We start from the raw sequence: 21,631 nt of genomic DNA on the forward strand, positions 1-21,631 counted from the left end.
GGAGGTTGTCAGCCTGGTACAACTGACTAAGCCATCAGTGCCAGTGCCAAAGGTAGGGAGAGGAAGCTGGATTGTCTTTTCTACCAGCAGCCCACACTGATGTTACCTAAATGTGTCAGGAAGCTGTATTCTAAGAAAGCAAACGACCAGTTTTACTTGCAGGATAGATACAAGATTTAAGAGATAATATATACAAGAAAGAGATTAGTCTTGTCATTAACAGCTCTTTTAGGTAAAGTGCCTGGCACTGTTCTGTCAAGTTTATGAAGTTCCTGAACAATCTTTATTATCATTCTTTCTTAAACCCTCCAGATTACTATAATGATAGTTCATCTTTTTAATCCATGATTTTTCTCTTGTTTTCCTGGAGAATTGTGTCGCTGTTGGTTCATTTCCTTTGGTCTTACTTGGAAAGGTTGGGGAGCATATGAAGGCAAGGGTGGAGGCTGGAGTTCTCTACCTGTCACACAGAACAGACGGAGCTGAGCTGTATCTTAGTTTGTGCAAAAGCAAATTCTGATCTCAGTCCTGCCCTTATGGAGGCTTAGGAGCCTGCACAGGCAAATTCCATACTTGCCATAAATGTACACCATCATCGGCTTTTGCTGACAGCTTCAGTCAGCTGGCACAAGAAGCTTCACAACCCGAGGCAACTTTTGATTATCCATAACTTAAATGCTTTAGCATTCTGGAAATAAAGATCTGCAGCTTAAACTTGGCACAGGGCTCTGTGGGAAACCAGTGAAGCACAAGGAACAACAGAAGGCGAGGAAGTTCAGGCAGTGTAGCCAAGGAGACACCCAGGTGCATCGCAGCTAGTTAGTTATCTGGTGCTTTTCTGTGTGAGTCTCACAAGGCTGTGTGAGTACATTGCATTGCTGTTTCCAAAAGGATTTAGGAGGGGAATGTAGTGCCAAAGCCAAGCTGGCACTTCTGAGAGGCCAGAGCACGTCACTTGGAGAAGATGTACTGTACTGCTGCTTGAGATGTCAGTATTTGGGCAGAGTCCAGTTGTGGGTTTGCTTGCAGTTTAAGTGCTCAAACGAAATGGCTGTGATTATTAACTTTCTCCTTTTGTCTTGATGTAATCTGGTATAATTTTGTTCCTTATCATTTATCACATTACAACCGCAGATCTATCAGGTGAATGACAAGTGTGTAATTAACTGTATTTTGATGATAAAAAATATTGCAAAGTTTGTGTCTTCCTCTTCTTTGGTATGCGTAAACTTTGCAAAAACCCAGCTAAGTGTGATCCTGTGCAAGTAACCTGATGGCTCAGTACTAGGCTTTCCATTAATACTCTAAAGATATTTGCTTCCAGAAAACATCAATTAAGTGCATTTTTGTGGATTCCTTCCATTAAGATGATATTGTAATAGTACAAGTATGCCTTCATGAAGGATAAAGAGTATTGTTGCCTCTAGACTTCACATATGAAAAACATTACCACAATCTCTTGTTACTTCATATTTGGTGATTGCTCACTTGGGGTTTCTTGTTTCTTTTTCCTTTTTTCTTTTTTACTGAACAGACTTGGATTATCACTTGCTTTTGTCTTCAACTACTCCTACTTAATCCTCTTGTCAAAGCCCAGAGTTCCTGCGGGAATCCAGTCACAGATGATGTGAATGACATTGCAAAATTGGTAAGTACCTTTTATTGTACATTATTCTGTATGTTAAAAATAGTCAATGTTTAGGAGCACTTACATTTCTAAGCAAAGTTAGTAAATCTGTATTAGAACTAGGGGAATATTAAAAGAAAATCCATCAACATCTGTCACTTGAACAAAACTCTTTTTTGCAGTGTTAATTGAAGAGATTACCTTGACCAAAATGGAGTGTATATACATATGTAGTTTCCTGACTCCAAAATTCAATAAAAATTGTCAAAAACATTTATTTCCTTAAACATTCTTTCGGAGCAGACTGTTCCCCATGCAGATGAAAGATTATTGTCTTTGTGTTACTGACTTGCTCCATAGCAGACTGTCAGCAAACACAGCTGAGTTGAAGCAGAAGTATTTACTGCGGGTATATGAAAGATAAGTGCCATATATAAAAATAGCGTGATAGCAAACATCATTGTAGCAATCAAAGCAATAACAATTGAACAGGTTTTGCAGTCTTTGGGTGTGAGTGGGTTACATGGATTATATGTTTCTCTACTTGCTGTACCCAGAAGTTTAAGTCTGAAGGACTCACAACTTCATATAAAAACTAAATTCATTTAAGGAAGTTGTAACTGTTACTTAATTGACCACTGCATTAACCTGAAAAACTGCATCTGCTTGTAAAGTCAATTGTTTTTTTAGCTCCACTGAAGTTAATAATTAGGCTATTTTGCAGTAGCGCAAGATATAACACTGAAGTTTTTAAGAAATAATATGTACTGAGCACTTAACAAGCATATCTTCATCTGCATATTGAATCTAGCTGAAAATTGTAGCTTTATTGTGGGAAAACAGTTGCAACATCAGTGTTATTATTATCATACACTTAAATTGGAGCCCCTAGCATTTGCTGCCTGTGCAGTGTTCTTGTTTTCTTTGGTCCTTTTTATATACATTGGCACATAGTATAAATCTCTAGGGGTACTCTAGTCCTACTTAAATGTTTAGTGCTTCAAATCTCTTTAGGCAGAATTTTGAAGTATTGGCATATTTAATCCAGATAATATTTCATCTCTTGGAAGAGTATTAAGCTTTGATGTAAACCTGTATAAAGCATGCAAGAACAACAGAATTCCTGTGAGGGCTGGTGAAATTGTGTAGTGCAGAGATAGTAACAACTTTTTGTCAATTATGTGTCCTGAGGACAAATGCTTTAACTTTCCCTTTAGTACAATTTAAACATCAAGATAGTATAAATATAGGTTACCCCAAAAAAATAAATAAATAAATGTGCAAGCAGCTTGAATAATTGTGTGTGTGTGTAAAAGTGTGATTACACTGTCCAGGTTACACTGTTCTTCTGCTACTGCCAAGCTTGAGTGGAGTTGGGCACTTCTTTGGACACTCCTCCATTAGGATGCTGTATGGTCATTCTCCTGACTTGGACCCGTGGCTTTCAGATCATCCCACGAATGCAAAATTGAGGTCAAGTTACCAAGCAAATTCAGAGATACTTTGGGTTGGAGAAATAGCAGAGTGATCAGAAAGTGCAAAGTCCTGGTCACATAGGTTCTCTCTGTTGTGAGTTGCATGAGTTCTGAGAATGTTTTGAGGAAAGTCTATCTCCCTATTTTTTCTGTGTTAATATTTGCAGAAATAATTTCAATCAAACCATCAAATCAAATGACAATTAAAAGGATAAGATAAAATTAAGTTTAGTGCCCTCAATTTAGTATAAGAACTCTTTGTTTCAATTAATATGATTATATTGCATGTTGATCGTTCTCTTTTGAAATTCTACAATGTGGCAACTAGACATTCAGAACAAAACTTTAAAAATACATAATAAGTACTTCTAAAGCAAATCCTCGTTAGCTGACAGTGCGAATATGAGAAGGAAGAAGCCTACAAAGGATACTGACTGATCATACTACTTTGTAGCCAGTACAGGTTTTTTATGCTCTGTGAACTATATCCCTAGCACATATAAAAAGGACTCCAACATGATATTACTTAAAAATATGGTTCAGAAGACCCTAGAACTCTTGCAAATTGAAGCAAAAAATTTGTACCATTTCTGCTTTTTGAAACACATTATACTCATTTAATTAAAGAAGGATATTCTGATGATGTATATCTTTAATCCCTCAGCCACTCTTCATATGACTCACTCTCTAGACCCCTCCCCAGCTTTGCTGCCCTTGTCTGCTGTTCTTCTTGTAGCGAGGGGCTCAGAACTGGATGAAGGACTTGAGCTGTGGCCTGACAAGTGCCAAGTACAGGGAGACAATCACTTTCCTGGTCCTGCTGGCCACAGTATTGCTCATACAGGCCAGGATGCCAATGGCCTTCTTGGCCACCTGGGCACATGTTGGACCATGTTCAGCAAGTTCTCCAGCAGCACCCTGAGGTCCTTTTCCTCCAGGCCGCCACTGTTCCCCTAGCCTGTAGCACAGGGCAGAGTTCTTGTGAGAAGTGCAGGACCTGGCACTTTTCTTTACTCAACCTCAGTCAACTGGTGCCAGTCGACCGATCAAGCCTGTCCAGCTCCCCCTGCAGAGCCTTCCCACTTTCCAGCAGATCAGCTCTAACACAGAACTTAGTGACTGAGAGTGTTCTTGGTTGCCGTGCCCAGATCATCAATAAAGATAATAAACTGATACTGGCTGACCCCAATAGTGAGCCCTGGGGAACACTAATCACCACCTGGTTCTGGCACCATTCACCATCAGTCTCTGGGCCCAGCCATTCAGACAGTTTTTACACAGTGAAAGGTGTACTTGTCCAAAGCATGAGCTGCCAGCTTCTCCAGTAGAATGCTGTGGGAGACAGTATCAAGGGCTTTACTGAAATCCAGGTAGACAACACCCACAGCCTTTCCCTTTGTCTGGAGATCCTATTGGCCTTTAAGTAAAAGTTTTATTTCTTCACTGATCCAAAGAATCCGTGCCTGTAGAACATAGGGTCATAGTAAATATGCTCCCCTTTCACACTGAGAACAAATTGTAGCCCAGAGGATTTCACAGAAGTGTTATATGTACAGTTATTGCTCATAGTTATTATGGTGTTATCCACAAACTCTGTCACATTTGGACACAGTGTTCCTAAACTATGTCCTATGTTTGGACATAGTTGTTCCTAAATGCTTTATTCTCAGCCAGACTGTCATGTTCTTTAACCCTTTTTGTCCACATTTATGAGTATAGTCCCATCTGTGTGCACTAAACTATCTGTTCAGCAGTAGTGCACAAATACCATCACTTACCTTAGGATATTGGCCTCTCTTCCTCCTGTCTCATCACAAATTATCAGGCATAACTAGTCTAGAGCCTAGTTTGGTATGAATCCTTCTTGGAGGCAGAGTGGGATGTCTTTCATCTCTCCAAAATGTTAGCCTTTCCTGGGCCATTTCTCACTCTAAAGTTACACTACCATCTCTCCCCACTCTTCAAAGTTCACTTTTAAAACTTTCATTGTCTTTCTTGTCATAATAGAAGAAAAAAATATCTGTACAGATAACAAACAGACAAACAAGTACATTTTTCTTCCAAATTCTTGGTGAATAAAACTCTAGTCTATGAAAAACCTTTTTCTAACTTCAGCTTCTGTAGTTTTGCTCTTCTGTCTGTTCACATGCTGCTCTGACCCTTTATCATCTACTTATTTCCTTCAAGCTGTTCCTCCTTTTTTTTTCCACTATCAATGGCAAGCTTCTTGGGTTTATCTTCAAAGGTACTATTAACACTGCCTGTGTTGTCATAACACATGCTGAGTTTGCCCTCTGCTTCTCCTCATTATTTCAATGGTATCTGTTACACTGTTTGTGGCTGCAGGAAAGATGCTCCTTGATGAACTCCAGGCAGATTCCCATCCTCTTCCTATCTCATGCTAAAAATTCTTTGCAGTATGAATCTATATCCCTCATTTGGCTTTTTCTCCGGTGTGTTTCCCCACACACACACACAGTTCTACTGCAGTGAACCTACAGCTTGCTAAACAGTGCCACAGTTTCCTACCTTGTCTATGTTAATTTGGTTCTGGGCTTGCTTCAAGTACTGTAAACCCTCTACATCCCTTGTAGAGAACTCCTGAGCATGACTGTGGCTGTGTTCTGCTCAACTTTATTGTGCTATAGGGGTATGAGAACATGCCTCAGTCAAGACCCTCAGTGAATATAGATGTGAGATGTCTACTAAGCTACTGGAGAATGAGTAAGGCATGCCATGCAGTGCCTGAAAATGTGGGTTATTTGCCTAATCAACTTTGTTTTGAGTAATAAACTAAGGACAGATGTGTGGCACGACTTGTTTTCAGTGGTCTTAATCTGGATTTTTTCATGAGCATCATTCTAGACTCACACCAGAAGAAAGAATTGGAAAGAAAGAAATAAATTCATTAGTTTTCTGGACATTAATCAATGTAAGACCAAACCAGACTGGTATGTCTTCATAAAAAAATGACTTGTGTATTCTGTAAGATTAAGTTTATTCACATCTAGCGAATATAATTTTATCATATGAAGAATATAGCCTAAGTAAAATGATCTTAAGAAGCAAAGAACAATTGAATAGTAATTTTTGGTTTTTAATGATGAGAACTCTAAAAGGGCATAATTTCATACCTATAGAGAATTAAAGTACCTAGAGATTATTCATGCTGCACTACTCATCACATGACCTCCTGCTTCTTTTGTAATGAAGATGTCTGGAGGGAAGCACATTACTTGATGAGCAAATGTTCCGTATTATGAAACTGTAATTGCAGCACCTGTCAATAATGTCTGTCCCCATTGTTCTTTTCAGCACGGTAAGTCAACAGAAAGCTGCATCTCTGTAATTGTGCATTTGATTTTGCATAAGAATTAGGAATCAGTTTCATATATGTTTGTTAAATATGAACATCAAAACCTACATATAAATAGAATTTTCATTGAGCTGTGCAGTATGTACAGAATATACTTACATATTTTTATTTTGTCCATTATCAAAATATAAGATACCTCTTCTTCCATGAACTACTTATCTAAAGCAATTTTCTTCTTTTGAATGTTGGAAGCCCAAACAATAATCAGGATTTACTGACCAGTTCCTTGTTTGAGACATGCTGTCAAATACTTTGCTTTCACATTACATCTTTGCTGTAAATATGTACTTTACACTCTCTGCCACATTTGATTTTTATTTTTAAATGGATCTAACTCTCCTGAGTGAAGGGGTTATAAAAAATTATCCAGAGTTGTTATGCTGCAAATAATCTGCCACTATGACTGTAAAAAGTGTGAACGGAAATCGTTAGCATGTTGTCTTAAGCCAAATGATGAAGATTTTATTAACTGCTTCATTAGCAGATGAGATGGAGTAGATTGCAGAGATGGAGGAGACAGTGGAAGCTCCTGCAGGAAAACAAAAGCCAGAGAAGCTGTGACAAAGAGCTAGAGAGGAACTTTTGACCAGGGCATGTAGTGCTAGGACAAGTGGGAATGTCTTTAAGCTGAAAGAGGAGAAATTTATGCAAAAGCAAGAAATTCTTTACTGTGAGGGTGGTGAGGCACTGGAGCAGGTTGCCCAGAGAAGTGGTGAATGGCCTTTCCCTGGAAAAGTGTCAGGACCAAGTTGAATGGGGCTCTGAGCAACCTGGTGTCCATGGTAGAGGTTTGGAACCAGATGACCTGTAAGGTCCCTTCCAACCCAAACCATTCTTTTATTCTATGAAAAGAATGGGAAAAAGGAAACAAACAGACAAAATTTTAGGGTTGAAATAATATCTAAAAGGAAAGTATGTTTTTTCCCATCATATGCTTCAAAGTAAAAAAGAAAACACTGAAAGTGCAAAATGGTATATTTTACTTTATTAACATACTTTATTTTTTTACATGTGTATAAAAACTATATCTGTGCTTGTCTCCTTATAATTTTCATAACAATCGCACTAAAGGGAATTTTCAAGAGCAGTAGCGATCATTTCAAAGCATGACTGCAGATAGGTCATCTCTCATGTCTACTGTTGGGATGAAAGAGTAGTTTATGGAACCCAAATCACTTTTACATCCTTTTTTCATCTCCCCATCTATGTGACCGTGAGCATTTTTTAAAACATGTTTGGGTTATGCAATGTTAACAGTGCTGTATTAAATATTCAGACCTCTCTATGCCAAAAGCAATCTTACATTCCCCAGTTTGAGATTTTGTTACAGCTGGGAATATAGCACTTATTGTTGGTTTTATATGGATTTAAAGACGTAAGTCTAGATTCCCTGCTCTTCAACTTCTCTCAGCCTGTTAGGATATCTGAAATCACACACAGCCACTAAATCAGAGAAACTTTAGTTACATTTTAATTGCAATTCAATGCTTTTGGTTCTACATATTCCTTTGCAAGATTATCAGTTGACATTCTCTATATCAATCAAAACTTACTTCTGTTTAAACCAAGGTAAATCATGCAGGCAGGTGTTTTGTGCCCACCCAGCTATGTAACTGTACTCATGGAGCTGATTAGAGGAACTAATAAAAAGCCATCCTCAGGTATTTTGAAGGGTCAGTTCTTTTCCAAACACCTTTTCTCAGGCAGGTCAGAGCTGCCTTGTTATTTGCTCCTTGTTGGAAGCCACAGCAGCCAGGCACCCTGCACAGAGTTGGTGTGCAGAGTCCATTCATTCCTTTCAGGATCATTTCAGCAGATGAAAGTTGAGTGGTTGGGTTTGGCTCAGTCTTGGTGGTTAGTGTTCAACAAAATTTCAAGATACATTTCAGCAAAGCAAGAGAGTACAAAATGCAGACCTAGTATAGACATATCCTTCACTCTTACATCAGGGGCTTTACCCTATTTTCTGTGTGTGAGTTGGGAAGTCCAAGTGAGACACAAATGTAACTTCATCACTTCGAGATCCATCATTTACCAGCACTGCATCTGACATGTGGACTTCAGTCAACAAAACTTTAACAAGTTTTGTCTTGAGGCAGTGCATGTATTTTGACACCCTCCTCCCAGTGATCTTCATTTTTAGTAGTAAATTCAAAAATATCTTATCTGATTCACAGTCTGTCAGGGAGAGAAATATCTGAGGCTGAGCTGTATGCTCCAGCTCTGATTGAGAAGGTGTAAGAGCTCTTGGGCACTTAATTTTTTTTTAACTGTGCGTGAAAAGTGCTTGAAGTGCTCTGATGCCAGGAAAGTAGATCGTATACATAATGCATATCAATTCTTGTAGTGTTCATTGATATGGAACAAATTTAATCTTCCAGTGACCTTTCTTATAGAACAGTGGTTTTGCTGCCATTGCTAAGTGTGGAATCCCTCTAGAGTGAGTAAGGGAAACTTTTCACATAGAGTAGCATCTTCACTATCTATCCTGCTTGAAGTGCTGCTAATCCTACCTCTCCAGGCATGCAAAGGAAGCTAGAAAAAAAATGGAATACTTATTGGTATGCTGTGATGTTTTAAAGAAAGGAATAATAGACAAAAAATTTACAGGAGGATTTAGAATAAATCTGATGCTCTAAAGAATTTAGATATTTTGAAATTTTTTGAAATAATTTGAAATATTTTTCAGTATTTATAGCATCTTGAATCAAAATGCCAGATAAATAGAAATTAATATAGAGAATTTTTGTGGCACTTCTGCTTTAGGAATGTGTAGGTATAAAAATAAAAGAAGAATAAAAGAAGAAACAAAACTGATTTGTGTGAGGGAATTTTTAAGGATCATTTATATATCATTTTTATAGTAACTGTTCTAAAGCAGGAGAAAGATAGATGTCATTGAGCTGAAAAATTGTATCTTAACCCACATAAATTAAAAAATGTTTGGAATTCACTTGTGTTTGGCTGTGTATAAGAATTACCCTTGATCATTTCTAGAACTATAACGTTTTTAAATAACTGGTTTAATTTTTAATTGAAGCAAAATTTTAGTTAAGAAACAAAACATTATGTTTTGCCAAACAAAATACTACCTAAAAACTGCTCAGGGGGAAAAGAAATCCCTGTGCTGGTTGCTATAGCAGCAGAATCAAAAGCAGCCATAACAGAATGATCTTTAACCCGAAGCAGAAATGCTTTCCCACCAAAGGAGTTACATCTGTGCATATTGTTTTTGACTATGTGGATTTCAAACCGAGATGAGAAATATCAATTGATGCTTTCATTGATAGAAAATAGGTTTACTGTATCATTAAGCATCATATTGTAGCTAAATCTTTTGGAAAAATACTTCAAAAGGCTGTGGATTTGTGGCAGTCCAGTGACTGTTGGACTGTTCATCTCCTAATTCAGCACATTCCCCAGATGTTCAACCATGTCTCACAGTAGTGTTGGATTGCATCTGTGGTAGATTGTGTAGTATAATCCAGTGGGAATCCTTCTTCCACTCCTTGCCTTTGCTGCAGCACACTTCATGCTCACCCACATCTGCAAAGCTGCAGCCTATGTGTGTGGAAGCTCTCCTTTGCCCCAGGACACTGCTCAGATATAATGATATTGCTCATCATTAGTAAGAAGCACAACTCCAAAGCTGAAGTTGTGCTCAAGTGTTTTTCTGACCTGGTACATAACTAAGCACAAGACAGGCAAATATTTAGGTTCAGATGCGTGTTGGAGTTGGATGTTACTTGAAGGAAAAAGGGTCCTCTTCTGGGTCCTCTACTGTCTACAGTAGCACTTGTCATGTAAACACTTCAAGGCATTAAAGTACGGAAGGGCAGTGGAGTTTCTGCAGTAATAAAAAAACGTCAGATCACTTTTCTCAACTCATTGTTCACTTTAATTCTGCTGGGAAGCAGTAGCATTGATCATGATCAGATCAGATCTGAGCATGATACAGAGCTGTGGAAAGATGATTCACTTGTGGGCAAATAAGTGTCAATGGCAGTTCCACAGTAAAGTCTGTAAGTAACCATTTTTGCCTGAAACTGGTAAATTACTGAAAATTAGCGTTGAATATTTGCTAGATTTTGTTGAATGCAGTAATGGAAATAAAGTCTTACTTTGTGTTGTAAGTAATAACATTTTTATTATCTGTTTATTTTAGGTTGGAAATCTCCCAAATGATTATCTGATAACCCTTAAATATGTCCCGAAGATGGATAGTCTGGTATGTACAACCACTTCAAGTTAATCCCAATAAAATAGCCCACTGTAACCAGTGGTGGCTGTAACATTTTGTACCTAGTCCTATACCTTGGCAAGTTACTGTTAAATAATGTTTATTTCACTTTTCATATGGTTCCCAAGTATTTATTCAAAGGAAATGTAGAGAGATTCCTGCAGTCCCTTAAAATATTTTAATTGCAGGAATTCTAGAAAAAGTTTCTTCATATTAAATTTTTTAACTTTTTTTTCTGGGAAAAGTCAGATTTGCATTGTGCTATTATTTCGTCAGTATTATTTAATTATATCAATTGAAAAAAATACTGTTTTCTTAAAGAAATAGGATCTCTGTAATTGTACTTTGGAACTTACTGCAGAAGTCCTTCTTGTTTCAGCTGATGGAAATGCCATTAGAGCACAACAAATACTAAGAAGCCAATAAAGAGAACCTCAAATTCAGCAAATGTTAGCATCACTAACTAAACAAACCAGTAGGATTTCAAACATGCTTTGTGTTATTCTTTCTATATAGTCCCATATTTAATACATAGTGATACTTTCAAATAAACATTATTTATACACTTTAAAATTTTATAACATTTTTATTTAAAACTCGTATTATTTTATCGCTCAATCTACTAATATTTTTTGGTTTTCCTCAATTTAACAAAAGAAAATTTGAAATTATGTACTGAAAAATTGGTTGTTGCGTACATTGCAATAAAAAGGAGAAAAGGGAAGAAGGTGAAAGTACAAATTATGCTGAATACTGTGTTGTTTTAAGGCAAGGAAAAAAGTAAGAACATTATGATTTTGTCAGTTAAACTGAACAATACTGTGCCTGTATTAGAATTAATCATTGTATACATACATCAGTAGCTGAAAATTATCTGCTAGATGTAAGAAGCTATTTTTGTGTCTGCAAAAAGTTTTCACTGTAAAAATCCAATTTGTATGTGATACACATATAAAAATGCATCCTACCCTACAACAAAGTGGCAGATCTAGCAACATTCCCTATTGATATTGGAAAATGATGCCAAAAGCAACATTCAGTCCTGAAAAACAAGATGGCAGGAGGAAAAGAAGCCTGCAGGATAATGAAGGGCCCTGAATTGTGAGGTTATGAAGAGTTATGTCAGATGTAGACATGTTTTTAAGAGTTTTGCTGGAAGCTTGAGGCTTTTACTAAAACTTAAAATACTTTGGAAAACCCAGTTTAAAGTTGTTTCTTTAGACAGGAAAACTCTGCAGAACAAATGTTATGGAAGTGAGGTACTAGATCCTTTATAAATAAATATAATGGAAAATTTTCCATTTATTATAATAGCCAATATTTAGAGAAAAAGGAAGCAAGACTGGCTGCCACCATTCCCTGACTGCTGGGCTTTTTGAAATTCACTTATCTTGGTGTCTGGTGTGATGATATTCACATCTGTGGAGGACAGCTGTAGCCTGAGTGCTGCTTCCCCAGCTTCCAGCCCATTAGCTGTTGAGCTGGATTGAGGCTGTTCCCTCCACTGCTCTCTTGGGGTGTTGGCAGATGAAGAAGGCCAGGGAACCTGCTTGAGCAATGAGTCCTGGTTGTTCTCACTCTTGCCTCTCTCATGGTTCAGTGTTGATTGCCAGCATGCAGGTTCTTTTCCATTCTATGTCATCTTTGTGCATCATATCCAGAAATTTAGATCTAGTCTACATTTACAACAAGCAGCCAAGAAATAAAAAGGAAGAAGTTTGGAGCTGAGATTTCCATGTTCCCTTTGCACACCACTTTCAGTCACAGTAATGGCAGGTGCAGCTCTTGGCCACATGCCTTCACAGGAGGAAGTATTCAGCAGTATTCAGATTCCACTTTGCCAAATTCCTCTCTGGGAATTTCAGGTTGTGTTATGCATACCACAGCAAGGCTTGCTGAATAAGTAGGCTTTGCTTTGGTCCATGCAAGCTGGGAAATCCATGGCTTTGCCTAAAGTAAATGCCCTTTGCTCAACTCTGAAGGGTTTGAAATGGTGCTCTGCAATTTTTTTCAATAGATTACAATCTTCAGTGCGTGCTTAATAAAGTGGGAAGTGTACCCAAGGTAGCAAGTCCCAAATGTAGATAACTAAAGGTAGGAAGGCAGGGTGAATGCAAAGCAGTGTAGTGCATGTAACAAGAACAGACTGACCCATCCATTAAACAGAAGGGTTATTGCATTATGCACTAGCTCAAGGCAACTGAGTGGCTTTAAAAGTCTTGTATAGAGTGAACTGTGTAGTTGAACCTGAAGGTTAAAAGGCAGAGCTGACAGCAAAACGCTGAATTCAGAGGAAGAGATAACATTCAAACTTTTACTTAGATGTAGAAAGTAAAAGCCAAATGAGAAGTACGAGGGAAATCCCGTTTGCGGTTGGCCTAAAATGTAAATCTTGGTCAGAGTTTACACAAAATACCAGAGTTAAACATCAATTTCTCCTTACAAATAATGTCATATTTTTCAATTAGAGCAGTTTTATCCCCATGTTTGGTAGGTATTGACATAGCAAGTGCTTACACAGCTTGACATTTCTGAAAAGAGAACTTAGAGCTTTTGTGAAATACAGCTTTGTAGGTCAGAACAGTTCAGTTAGAGGAGACTCCCACACGCATGCTAAACCGCAGGAGCAACAAAATAGACTCCCTGCTGGAATTGCCAAATGCTCACTAGGAGAAGCAGCAAGCTTATGCTAGTCCCTGCCAGAGGAGAATGCTCATCCACAAAACCTCAAAGGAAAAGGTCTTGGAGGTTTCCAGTTCAGGGAAGCACAGTAGTTCTGGGTCAGTGTTCCTACTCAAAAGCAGAGGAAAGAAAAAGGCATTGCCTGTCTCATGGGGGTGGTGGGACATGGCACAACATACACTGCTTGAACCAAATATGTTTCTTTCTCTGATTTATTTGTTTCTGCCTCCCCCCTCAACTTGTTGTCCTGAAAGGAAAAAAGTGAAGCAGACTCAAGCCAAATAAGCCAAATGCTATCCATTTTTCTTTCTGTTTCCTTCTTTTTTAAGTCATTGTTGAGGTAATTACAAAAGGTTATATCACTGACTTGCCACAGGTTATCATTTTGTGAGAGAGTTGTACACAGAAGTAGAAATTCAGGTGGAGCTGAATAATGTATTTACATTTGGTTCTCTAAGCCTGGAAGCCTAATAGTCAGATTAGTCTTCAAAAATGTGAAGTGTATTTTTTCTTGTCAGAAACATTTACACATCAAAGCAGAACAACACCTGTGGATTTTTTTTTTATTTTATTTTTAATAAAGAATCTTTAAAGATTTAATAAAGAAAATGCAGATTGGTTGAAAAAATTGAGTAAATTAGATTAAGCCTAGAAGTGTGTACATTGTCAAACATTTGCTGTGTATTGCAGAAGGTGGATTCAGTGGGTGCTGCCTATCCGCTGGGCAGCAATTGGGAACTGGTTTAGTGATACCTAGGGCTTGTTGGGCCAAGATCTTTGTATCTGGAAGACTTAAATGAGACATTTTCAATATTGGAAAAATAATGTCATATATGGAATAAATTCTCACAACCTTTGCCATTAAAAATTTAGCTTTTATTGGGAAGGTACAAGTTGCAGTTCTGGCTAATGAGTTACCTGTACTTTTGCTGATCATACTGAATTAGGGATTTTCCTGGGCTGGGTGACTTTTTCCTCTGTTTGACTACTGTTATATATATATCTAAGTAAAAGAAGTTAATGACTTCCTCTAAGACAGCAAGATGAATTACCAGGTTTCAGTCATGTGAGCAGCTGTACAAACTTTGCCCACAAACTAATTGCATAGGTGTTAGTGTACAGTGGCAGGCTGTGCAGAACACTTTTGTTATCAAAGACTCAGGAAGAAGAAAGGTTTTTAGATCCAGAAACTGTTCCCAGTGATGACATTTAGTGAAAAAGCTGAAGAGAAGGAATTAACCCATCTAACTAGTTTAAAGGTGGATAAAAGTACAGAGGGATTTCATGCAAAATTTTTATGAAAACCCTCCTGATTAGAAATTTAAATTAAGGATCTTTGGGGTTAACTGTGTCATGTAAGGTAACAACAATAAATGAAAACTGATATTTAAAGAATTGTTTAGGCAGTAAGAATTGATAAGAAAATAAGTAGCTTAATGAAAGTATGGACTATGGTTCATAATAACATGTTCCAGGGCTCAAATGCTCAACACAATCACACTTGGCATTTATTGAGAATTTAATCAAGGGATGGCTTTTGACAACCATAAATATGTCATTATCAGTGAAAATAGAAATATTACCAAAAGGACTGAAAAGGAAACTGGCCACAGTAAAGAAGAATTGTACTTTATACTTTTGAGATAGTTTAAATTGGAAAAAACAGTCTAATTTACTTTTGCACATTGAGATGTTTAACCAGTTTTTACAAATGTCTGATATTTATTTAATTTAAATCAATTTTTCTTTTTATCCCCTGTCAGCCTAATCACTGTTGGTTGCATTTGATGGTGCCTGAGTTTTCAAGGAGTCTACATAATCTTCTCCAGAAATTTTCAGATATTCCAGATATGTCGGATGTTTTAAGCAACTATTCAATCATCAACAATCTCACAAGGATAATTAATGATCTTATGGCATGCCTTGCTTTTGATAAAAACAAGGTAATCTTATACAGAGTTTCAGCTTTTGTACTGGATATTTATTTTTTTACTTTCTGTTGCACAATATTCAGTAATAGTTTAGAAATATCCAAGGCTTTATTAGATTTGTTTTCATTTCTATTACCGTGGCTATGAAATACTGCTTTGTTTAGAAATGCACTGTTTCAAAGAAAAATGGCTTACAAGGAATTACAGTATCTACAGTGACCTGTATGCAGTTATTTAAAGTCAGAAATGCAGCAACTTCTTTAAGATCATTCATTCATTCTGGTCTTTTTAAAACCAACAGAATTCTTCCTTATGTATTTTGCTAGTGATCTTAACGTAAATTTAAAGATGATGTAGTTGAAGTTATTAATATATCCTTAGTATGTATCACAGTGTGTGAAAGCTTCTCCATGGTTTAAATAACTCTTTTATACAAAGGCACAGCAAAGACCAGAGGATATTGGTCCATTTCCTCCTGTTTCTGGATTCTGCTAGCAGCTGGAAGGATTGTCACTCAAGAGATGTCTGATTCTCTGTGCAGGCAGGGAAGAGAGGAATAAATTAATTTTCTAGTTATCCAGATCTGACCAGTAATTAAATCAGTACCAGTAATTAAAAATAAGTTCTGTAGTTGAAAGTTTTGTCCCACTGAATAAAACATAGTGGTAAAATCCACTATGTTCTTTATAGCAAGTATTTTATCTTCATATACAGTTATTTTTATTAGCTAAGTCCTTAGTTGTTGTAATTGCACCTTTTCAACAGCCAGAATAAATCAAATGAGCTAAAACACTCAGGTGCATTTAGAGTGAAATAACCTTGGAAGCTCACCATGTATTTGCATTGCATTGTTTTAGATAGTATTTAGTATTTATTTAGTATTTAGATATTCCCTACTTTTCCATTTCAAACTGAATTATCTCCAATCTTCAGTGTATATATATATATTTTTTTTTCTTTTCTATTTCAGTCCTGATGATTCAAAGCACTCATCTGGGATGTGGTTGGGCAAGAGGAATTTTATTTTGTAGAATGGAAAAGTAAATATCCTGTAATTCAGCAAAACAGCTAGCTATTGATTTCCTTAGAGAATAATGATCTTAAGTCTAGTACTCTCAGCATCAAACATAAAATAACTTTGGAGCCAAAACCAGGAGGTTTTCTGTAGGACATACTTAGACCATGTTCTAACCACTGTCCTCCTTCTTGGGAGTACAGAGTAACCCCAGGCCAAACTTGACTTGCTGACATAAAAAAAAAAAAGAAGAAAACCATCAATCAACGTGGATCTCAATCATGTTGTTTAGTCTGGCATAACAAACCTGTCTGTTAGACCTCAGAGTGACTGGGCTTCCTTGTTTATAGTGGCTCTTATTTTTAGGTGCGTTATCAGGGATCTCAGCCTGTTTCTGAGCAGTGGTGTATCCCAGCTATTGTATTCTCTTCCCCATTCTCTTAATGACAATACCAGTGATTGTTGTGTTCATGACTTCAGATTAGAAGACTCATGTGAAACTTTCCAAAGTAATGTGAAAGGGTGTTTTTGTTAATGAGGAGAATTTTAAAGGTCTCTTGGTTTTCAGTATAGGATGGGAAACTGTCTTTCATTCCTTAGCAATTTTGCAACACTGTATTAATAATTCATTTCTATTTGCAAAGCTAATTTGAAATCCTCAGATCAGAAGGCTTGTATGTTTTATGAAGATTTTATACAGCTAATCTGGTTGTCTGCAGGTTAAAAATTTAAACGATTTTGTATCATCTTTGGATATTTTTATCATTTGTTGAGGTGTCAAAATGAGCATCTCCCTTGACCTTCTTTCAAGCAGAATTCTATATTTTACTCTAGGATTTTGTAAAAGAAAATGGTCACCTTTATGAAGAAGGTCACTTCATTCCTGAGGACTTTTTTAGACACTTTAATAGTACCATTGAGGTCTACAAAGAGTCTGCAGACGGATTGGATAAGAATGACTGCATTCTGCCTTCAACAGTAGGAACACCGGAAAATGGTAAGAGGGGTGTCTTTTTGGGGAGCAGAATCTAGGCAGATATAAATGTGTGATTTTCCTTGGATTTCAGGGATGCTAAGGATCTGATACCATGCCTCCATGCCACCTTTTTACTGCAAATTAAAGTAACTACTGACACTGAAGGTTATGTTGCTGTTCTGGTGCCATCACTCTTAGATACATCATTTCTCAGCATAATCAAAATAACCTTGCATTATGCTGCTCTGTTTCTATTCATCCAAGATATATCCTGAATTGTCTTTTTTACATTGTTCTTCTTATCTTCTCTTAATGCTTTGGTTTTATAAAGCAGTAAAAGAGCCTAAGATTGCACAGCTGAAAGGAGAGGAAGTTAAGACAAGCTGTAAATTGCAGCAGCCTCAAGTCACGTTCAATTTCATCCCACTTTTCCTGAACAGGGCAATGTTTACTTCATTAAAAAATGTTAACGAGCTCAGGTCAAGCTCCTGCAGCTCTTCCTTATTCTTCCAGTAAATGGAGGGTTTATATTACCTTTTCTTTTACTCTCTCTAGTGACAGAAACTAGCTTTTTAATTAGGGCAATGTGTCCAGTTGTAGAGTTACATCAGTAGTAACTAGAAGCAGATCAGTGCCATAACCTAAGAACTTGTAAGCAGCAACTGCTCTTCCAGATTAGCTATTCAGCAGCAGCTCAGCATGTAGATACTTTTGCCTCTTAATAAAACTTCCTTTTTTGGATTAATCCACTTTATGAACCATCCTACAGCCAGCTTTTAAAACAGCCCTATAGCCACATCACAGTAGTCCAGTACCCACCATCTTATATAGAGGGAACTGTATTTTAAATTTCATAATTCTGACACATTCATTTTCTATTTAGATTCCAGAGTCGCTGTCACAAAAACATTTTTGTTTCCTCCTGTTGCTGCCAGCTCTCTTAGGAATGACAGCATTGGCAGTAGCACTAACAGTAACAGTAAGTACAAGTGATTGAATATATGTCTCCGTTTTGTTCTGGTAGCTGGTTGTGAGAGCTCAGAGGAAAAGAATGTCATTAATTGTGCAAATTAATGGGAAGTTACATGTTCCTGATGGTGTACCATGTGTTTCTCAGCTGTCATACTGAAATGCAAAGAACTTATCTAATCAAAATGTAGAGATGCTATCTAGTTACAATTATGTGACAGCTCTCTACAACTTGGAGAGGGCAGGCCTCTTCGTTTTGGCTGTCATGAGGTCTCACTAGTCATATGGCCTCAGCAAATTTGGCCAGACACCTCATTTTAACTCTCAGAAAATGAAGTAGCTCCAAGTGAACAGAATAGCTGTCCTAGATAGGATGAGGGTTCTCACGTGAACAAAGAGGATACCTGTACATTGTATCCCAAGCTTTGCCCCAGCCCTGAGGACAGTCCCTGGGTTTGTTTGCTGTAGTTGCAGTAGGGCCACCTCCACAGTCAGCATGCTTTCGCTTGGGGTCAATGACAAAGGCACTACCCTTCTGGCAGGCTGTCACCTTCTCTCTGGCATACTCATGTCCATCTTTCTTATCTGTCTTGGTCACTGCTTTACATGGCCACTCTGATAAGAGAACAGAACGGTGGCTGTCAGAGCCTCAACATTGCCTTGCACGAGGTCAGAAAGGGTACAGGAATCTGAAGTGGAAGGAAACAGTGAAGTTTCAGGGCTTTTAGTGACATCATGTACAACAAGGTGAGCACTATCTGGAGCATCCCATGTGAACAAAAGGGGATTTTCCTTAGAGGCTCCTGAAATGGTGATCAAAGTTTAACCTTGTTGCTTCCTTGTTCCTGTTTCCCAGACACGTCAAGATGACAATGTGCATCTAGCTCTCTACAATTTCCCCTTTCACTTCACAAACATCTGTGTTATCTGAATGTGTGATGATGAAGTATGTGACTGATACTCCCTGTGCTTAAGGAAACGTGCAGAGGGGCAGCCTGATGTAGTCTAGAGGGCGCAATGGTAGCTCCTGATGGTGACACAGTTGCTACTAGGCCTGAGTTTTTTCTCATGCTCCTTCTCTTTGGAATGTATAATCTAGTTACCCTCTGGGCTTTTAGCACCATACATGCTACCTTGTAGTTGGCTGACAACTGCTATCAAATTTGAATCCCTTCTTGATTGCTTTCTAATTAAGAGTAGGTCTTAAGTCATCATAGCCCAGAACCCTCAGAAGGAATTAAAAAACCCCCTCCACTCCTGGCTGCCAGGCTGAGTCTTTGGAAAAAAGACAGTGACATAGATTCTTTGCCAGGAAGTCACAGAGATGTCTGCAAATAACCTGATGAACCCAGGGGCAACTCTGAGGCACTAGGAAGGGGTTAAAGAATGCATACCTGTCTCTATCTCTCAGGTCTGAACATGTGATAATTTTTTGCTGTCATTGCTAGAGGAAAAATATTCAGTCACAGCCTGAAGCAATGGTAATGAATCAAGAAGCCAAAAGAGAGACAGATTACAGGAGCAGTTCAGATGAAAGGAGTTTGACCAAGTACAGTAACAGGAGGGGTGCTGGGCAGTTCACTGGAGTGTGGCACCTACGTCTGTACTGTGGAGGAGAGTGCTGAAGCAGGATTATTAATCTTGTTTTATAATTGGAACTGATAATCAAGTAGGAAAAAAAGCCTAATTAAAATAATTCAGTAAATTGCTTGGCTACCATATGCTGTACAGGTGTGTTTTAACTGATTATCATTCTCTTAAGCAATTTATTGGAAAATTGGATATCAGTTAACAGCCTTATTTAGAAATGACATGAGGTCTTCATGTCTGGCTGCATCTGGGGACAGTTTGAACACATAATCAGATTAAATTACATTAATTTGGATGCTGACTGGTTACATTGTAGTTACTCCTTTGAAGGTTTTTTGCAGGGAGGGAGCTGTGGAATCTTTATTGACATCACTATTTTATTCCCTGAAATGGCCTTTAGTGCCAATCTTAGTTTTATCTTGACTTTATTGCTGAGGAAATTTTGGTTTTAGCTACTCCTTACTTTCTTGGAATAAACCTTAGTATTTCCCTTTTGAAGACTCCCCAGCACAGCATTCCCCTAACTTTAGTACTGTTCTCATAAAAGAACCACTAGATTCAAATTTCAAAAAGGAAGACCTTGAGAAGAGGGGAAGCCTGAAAAAAAGCATATTCAGACACAAACTACAGTATTTTTTTTTTAATTAACCCTTTAATTTTAAACAGTTTTGAGTTATTTTTCAGTTTAATAGTTTCTAGGGCATTTAGAAGCATTCAGTGTTTGCAAAAGAGCCACTCTAGATTAATATATTTTGAAACTATTAATGAAGTCTAAGTAGTCAGATGACTTGAACTGCCCCAATTCTGAATTTAACTTAGACAAACCTGAAGTGCATAATCTAATAAAATAATGTGTGAAATATTTATCATAGAAATTGTATGTAAATGAGCTAAGTTATGGATTTTTATTTTTGCTACTTTTGTTGAGTCAGATTTCACTACTCCATTTTTCTTACACAACAAAAAAATTAAACTACAATGAAAGAATAAAATCTCAACTAAATATACACAAAAAGTCTTAGCCCAGCTAAATGTAAAATAGAACAATTATGCTATTCTAATTGGTTTTTGAATGCTAATTGTCCTTTTTTTTCATTCTTGTAATATTGAATGTAGACTTGTAACATGTTTCCACTTCATCTTTCCCTCATAAAATTCTCAAAAGACCACTGCTACCATCCCAAGTTTATTTGGATTGGTTTGGTTTTTCCTCTATGTGATACCTGACTGTAGTCCACTGAAGTTCCAATTAGCTGTTAAAGTTCCAGTCTTGCTCCTATTTCTCTGGATGATTATATCACACATAATCTAGAGAATGTAGATGAGATGGTTCCTATGTAAAGAAGAAGTGTCAGCATAAGAAGTCTTGAGTCCTAATCTCTTCGTTCAGTGGTTGAATCCATCAAATGAATTTCATGTTGCTCTGATCAAAGCTTGAACTTACCAGCTGTGACTAAAACTTCTCCAGCTGAATGCCATAACTTTCTTCATAATTTCATGAAGAGTTCAGTGTTGCCTCCTTCCATTTTTGTCTGTAATTTCCTCATAATAATTTAGCCCTATTATTTAGTACTGAGTAGCTCAAAGAACATGTAAACACAGAGATCTCTTTAACTGTTTTTAGGAAGAAGGTCTCCTTTTTTAATTAAGAAAAAAATACCATAGTTTAATTCAGTAATTGCACAACAATTTGAAAATGTTCACTCATGGATTAATGCAATTGGTGCTGCCTTCTGTGCCTTTGTTCCTC

General features: G+C 37.3%; 1 protein-coding gene across 2 annotated transcripts in view; it reads left to right on the top strand.

Moving 5' to 3' along the window:
* KITLG (KIT ligand) overlaps nt 1-21,631 on the top strand; it is a 53,204-nt gene that overhangs the window by 23,839 nt on the left and 7,734 nt on the right. The window contains exons 2-6 of one of the 2 annotated variants that reach the window (XM_086887788.1): nt 1,535-1,648; nt 10,644-10,706; nt 15,164-15,343; nt 17,181-17,343; nt 18,206-18,301. In XM_086887788.1, the coding sequence (XP_086743914.1) occupies nt 1,535-1,648; nt 10,644-10,706; nt 15,164-15,343; nt 17,181-17,343; nt 18,206-18,301 (616 nt within the window). The remainder of the gene's footprint in view (nt 1-1,534; nt 1,649-10,643; nt 10,707-15,163; nt 15,344-17,180; nt 17,344-18,205; nt 18,302-21,631) is intronic. The other variant, XM_086887789.1, reaches the window with a different exon arrangement.

Source organism: Cyanistes caeruleus, chromosome 4 (assembly GCF_971803275.1).
Source record: "Cyanistes caeruleus chromosome 4, bCyaCae1.hap1.1, whole genome shotgun sequence".
NCBI classification, from domain to species: Eukaryota; Metazoa; Chordata; class Aves; order Passeriformes; family Paridae; genus Cyanistes; species Cyanistes caeruleus.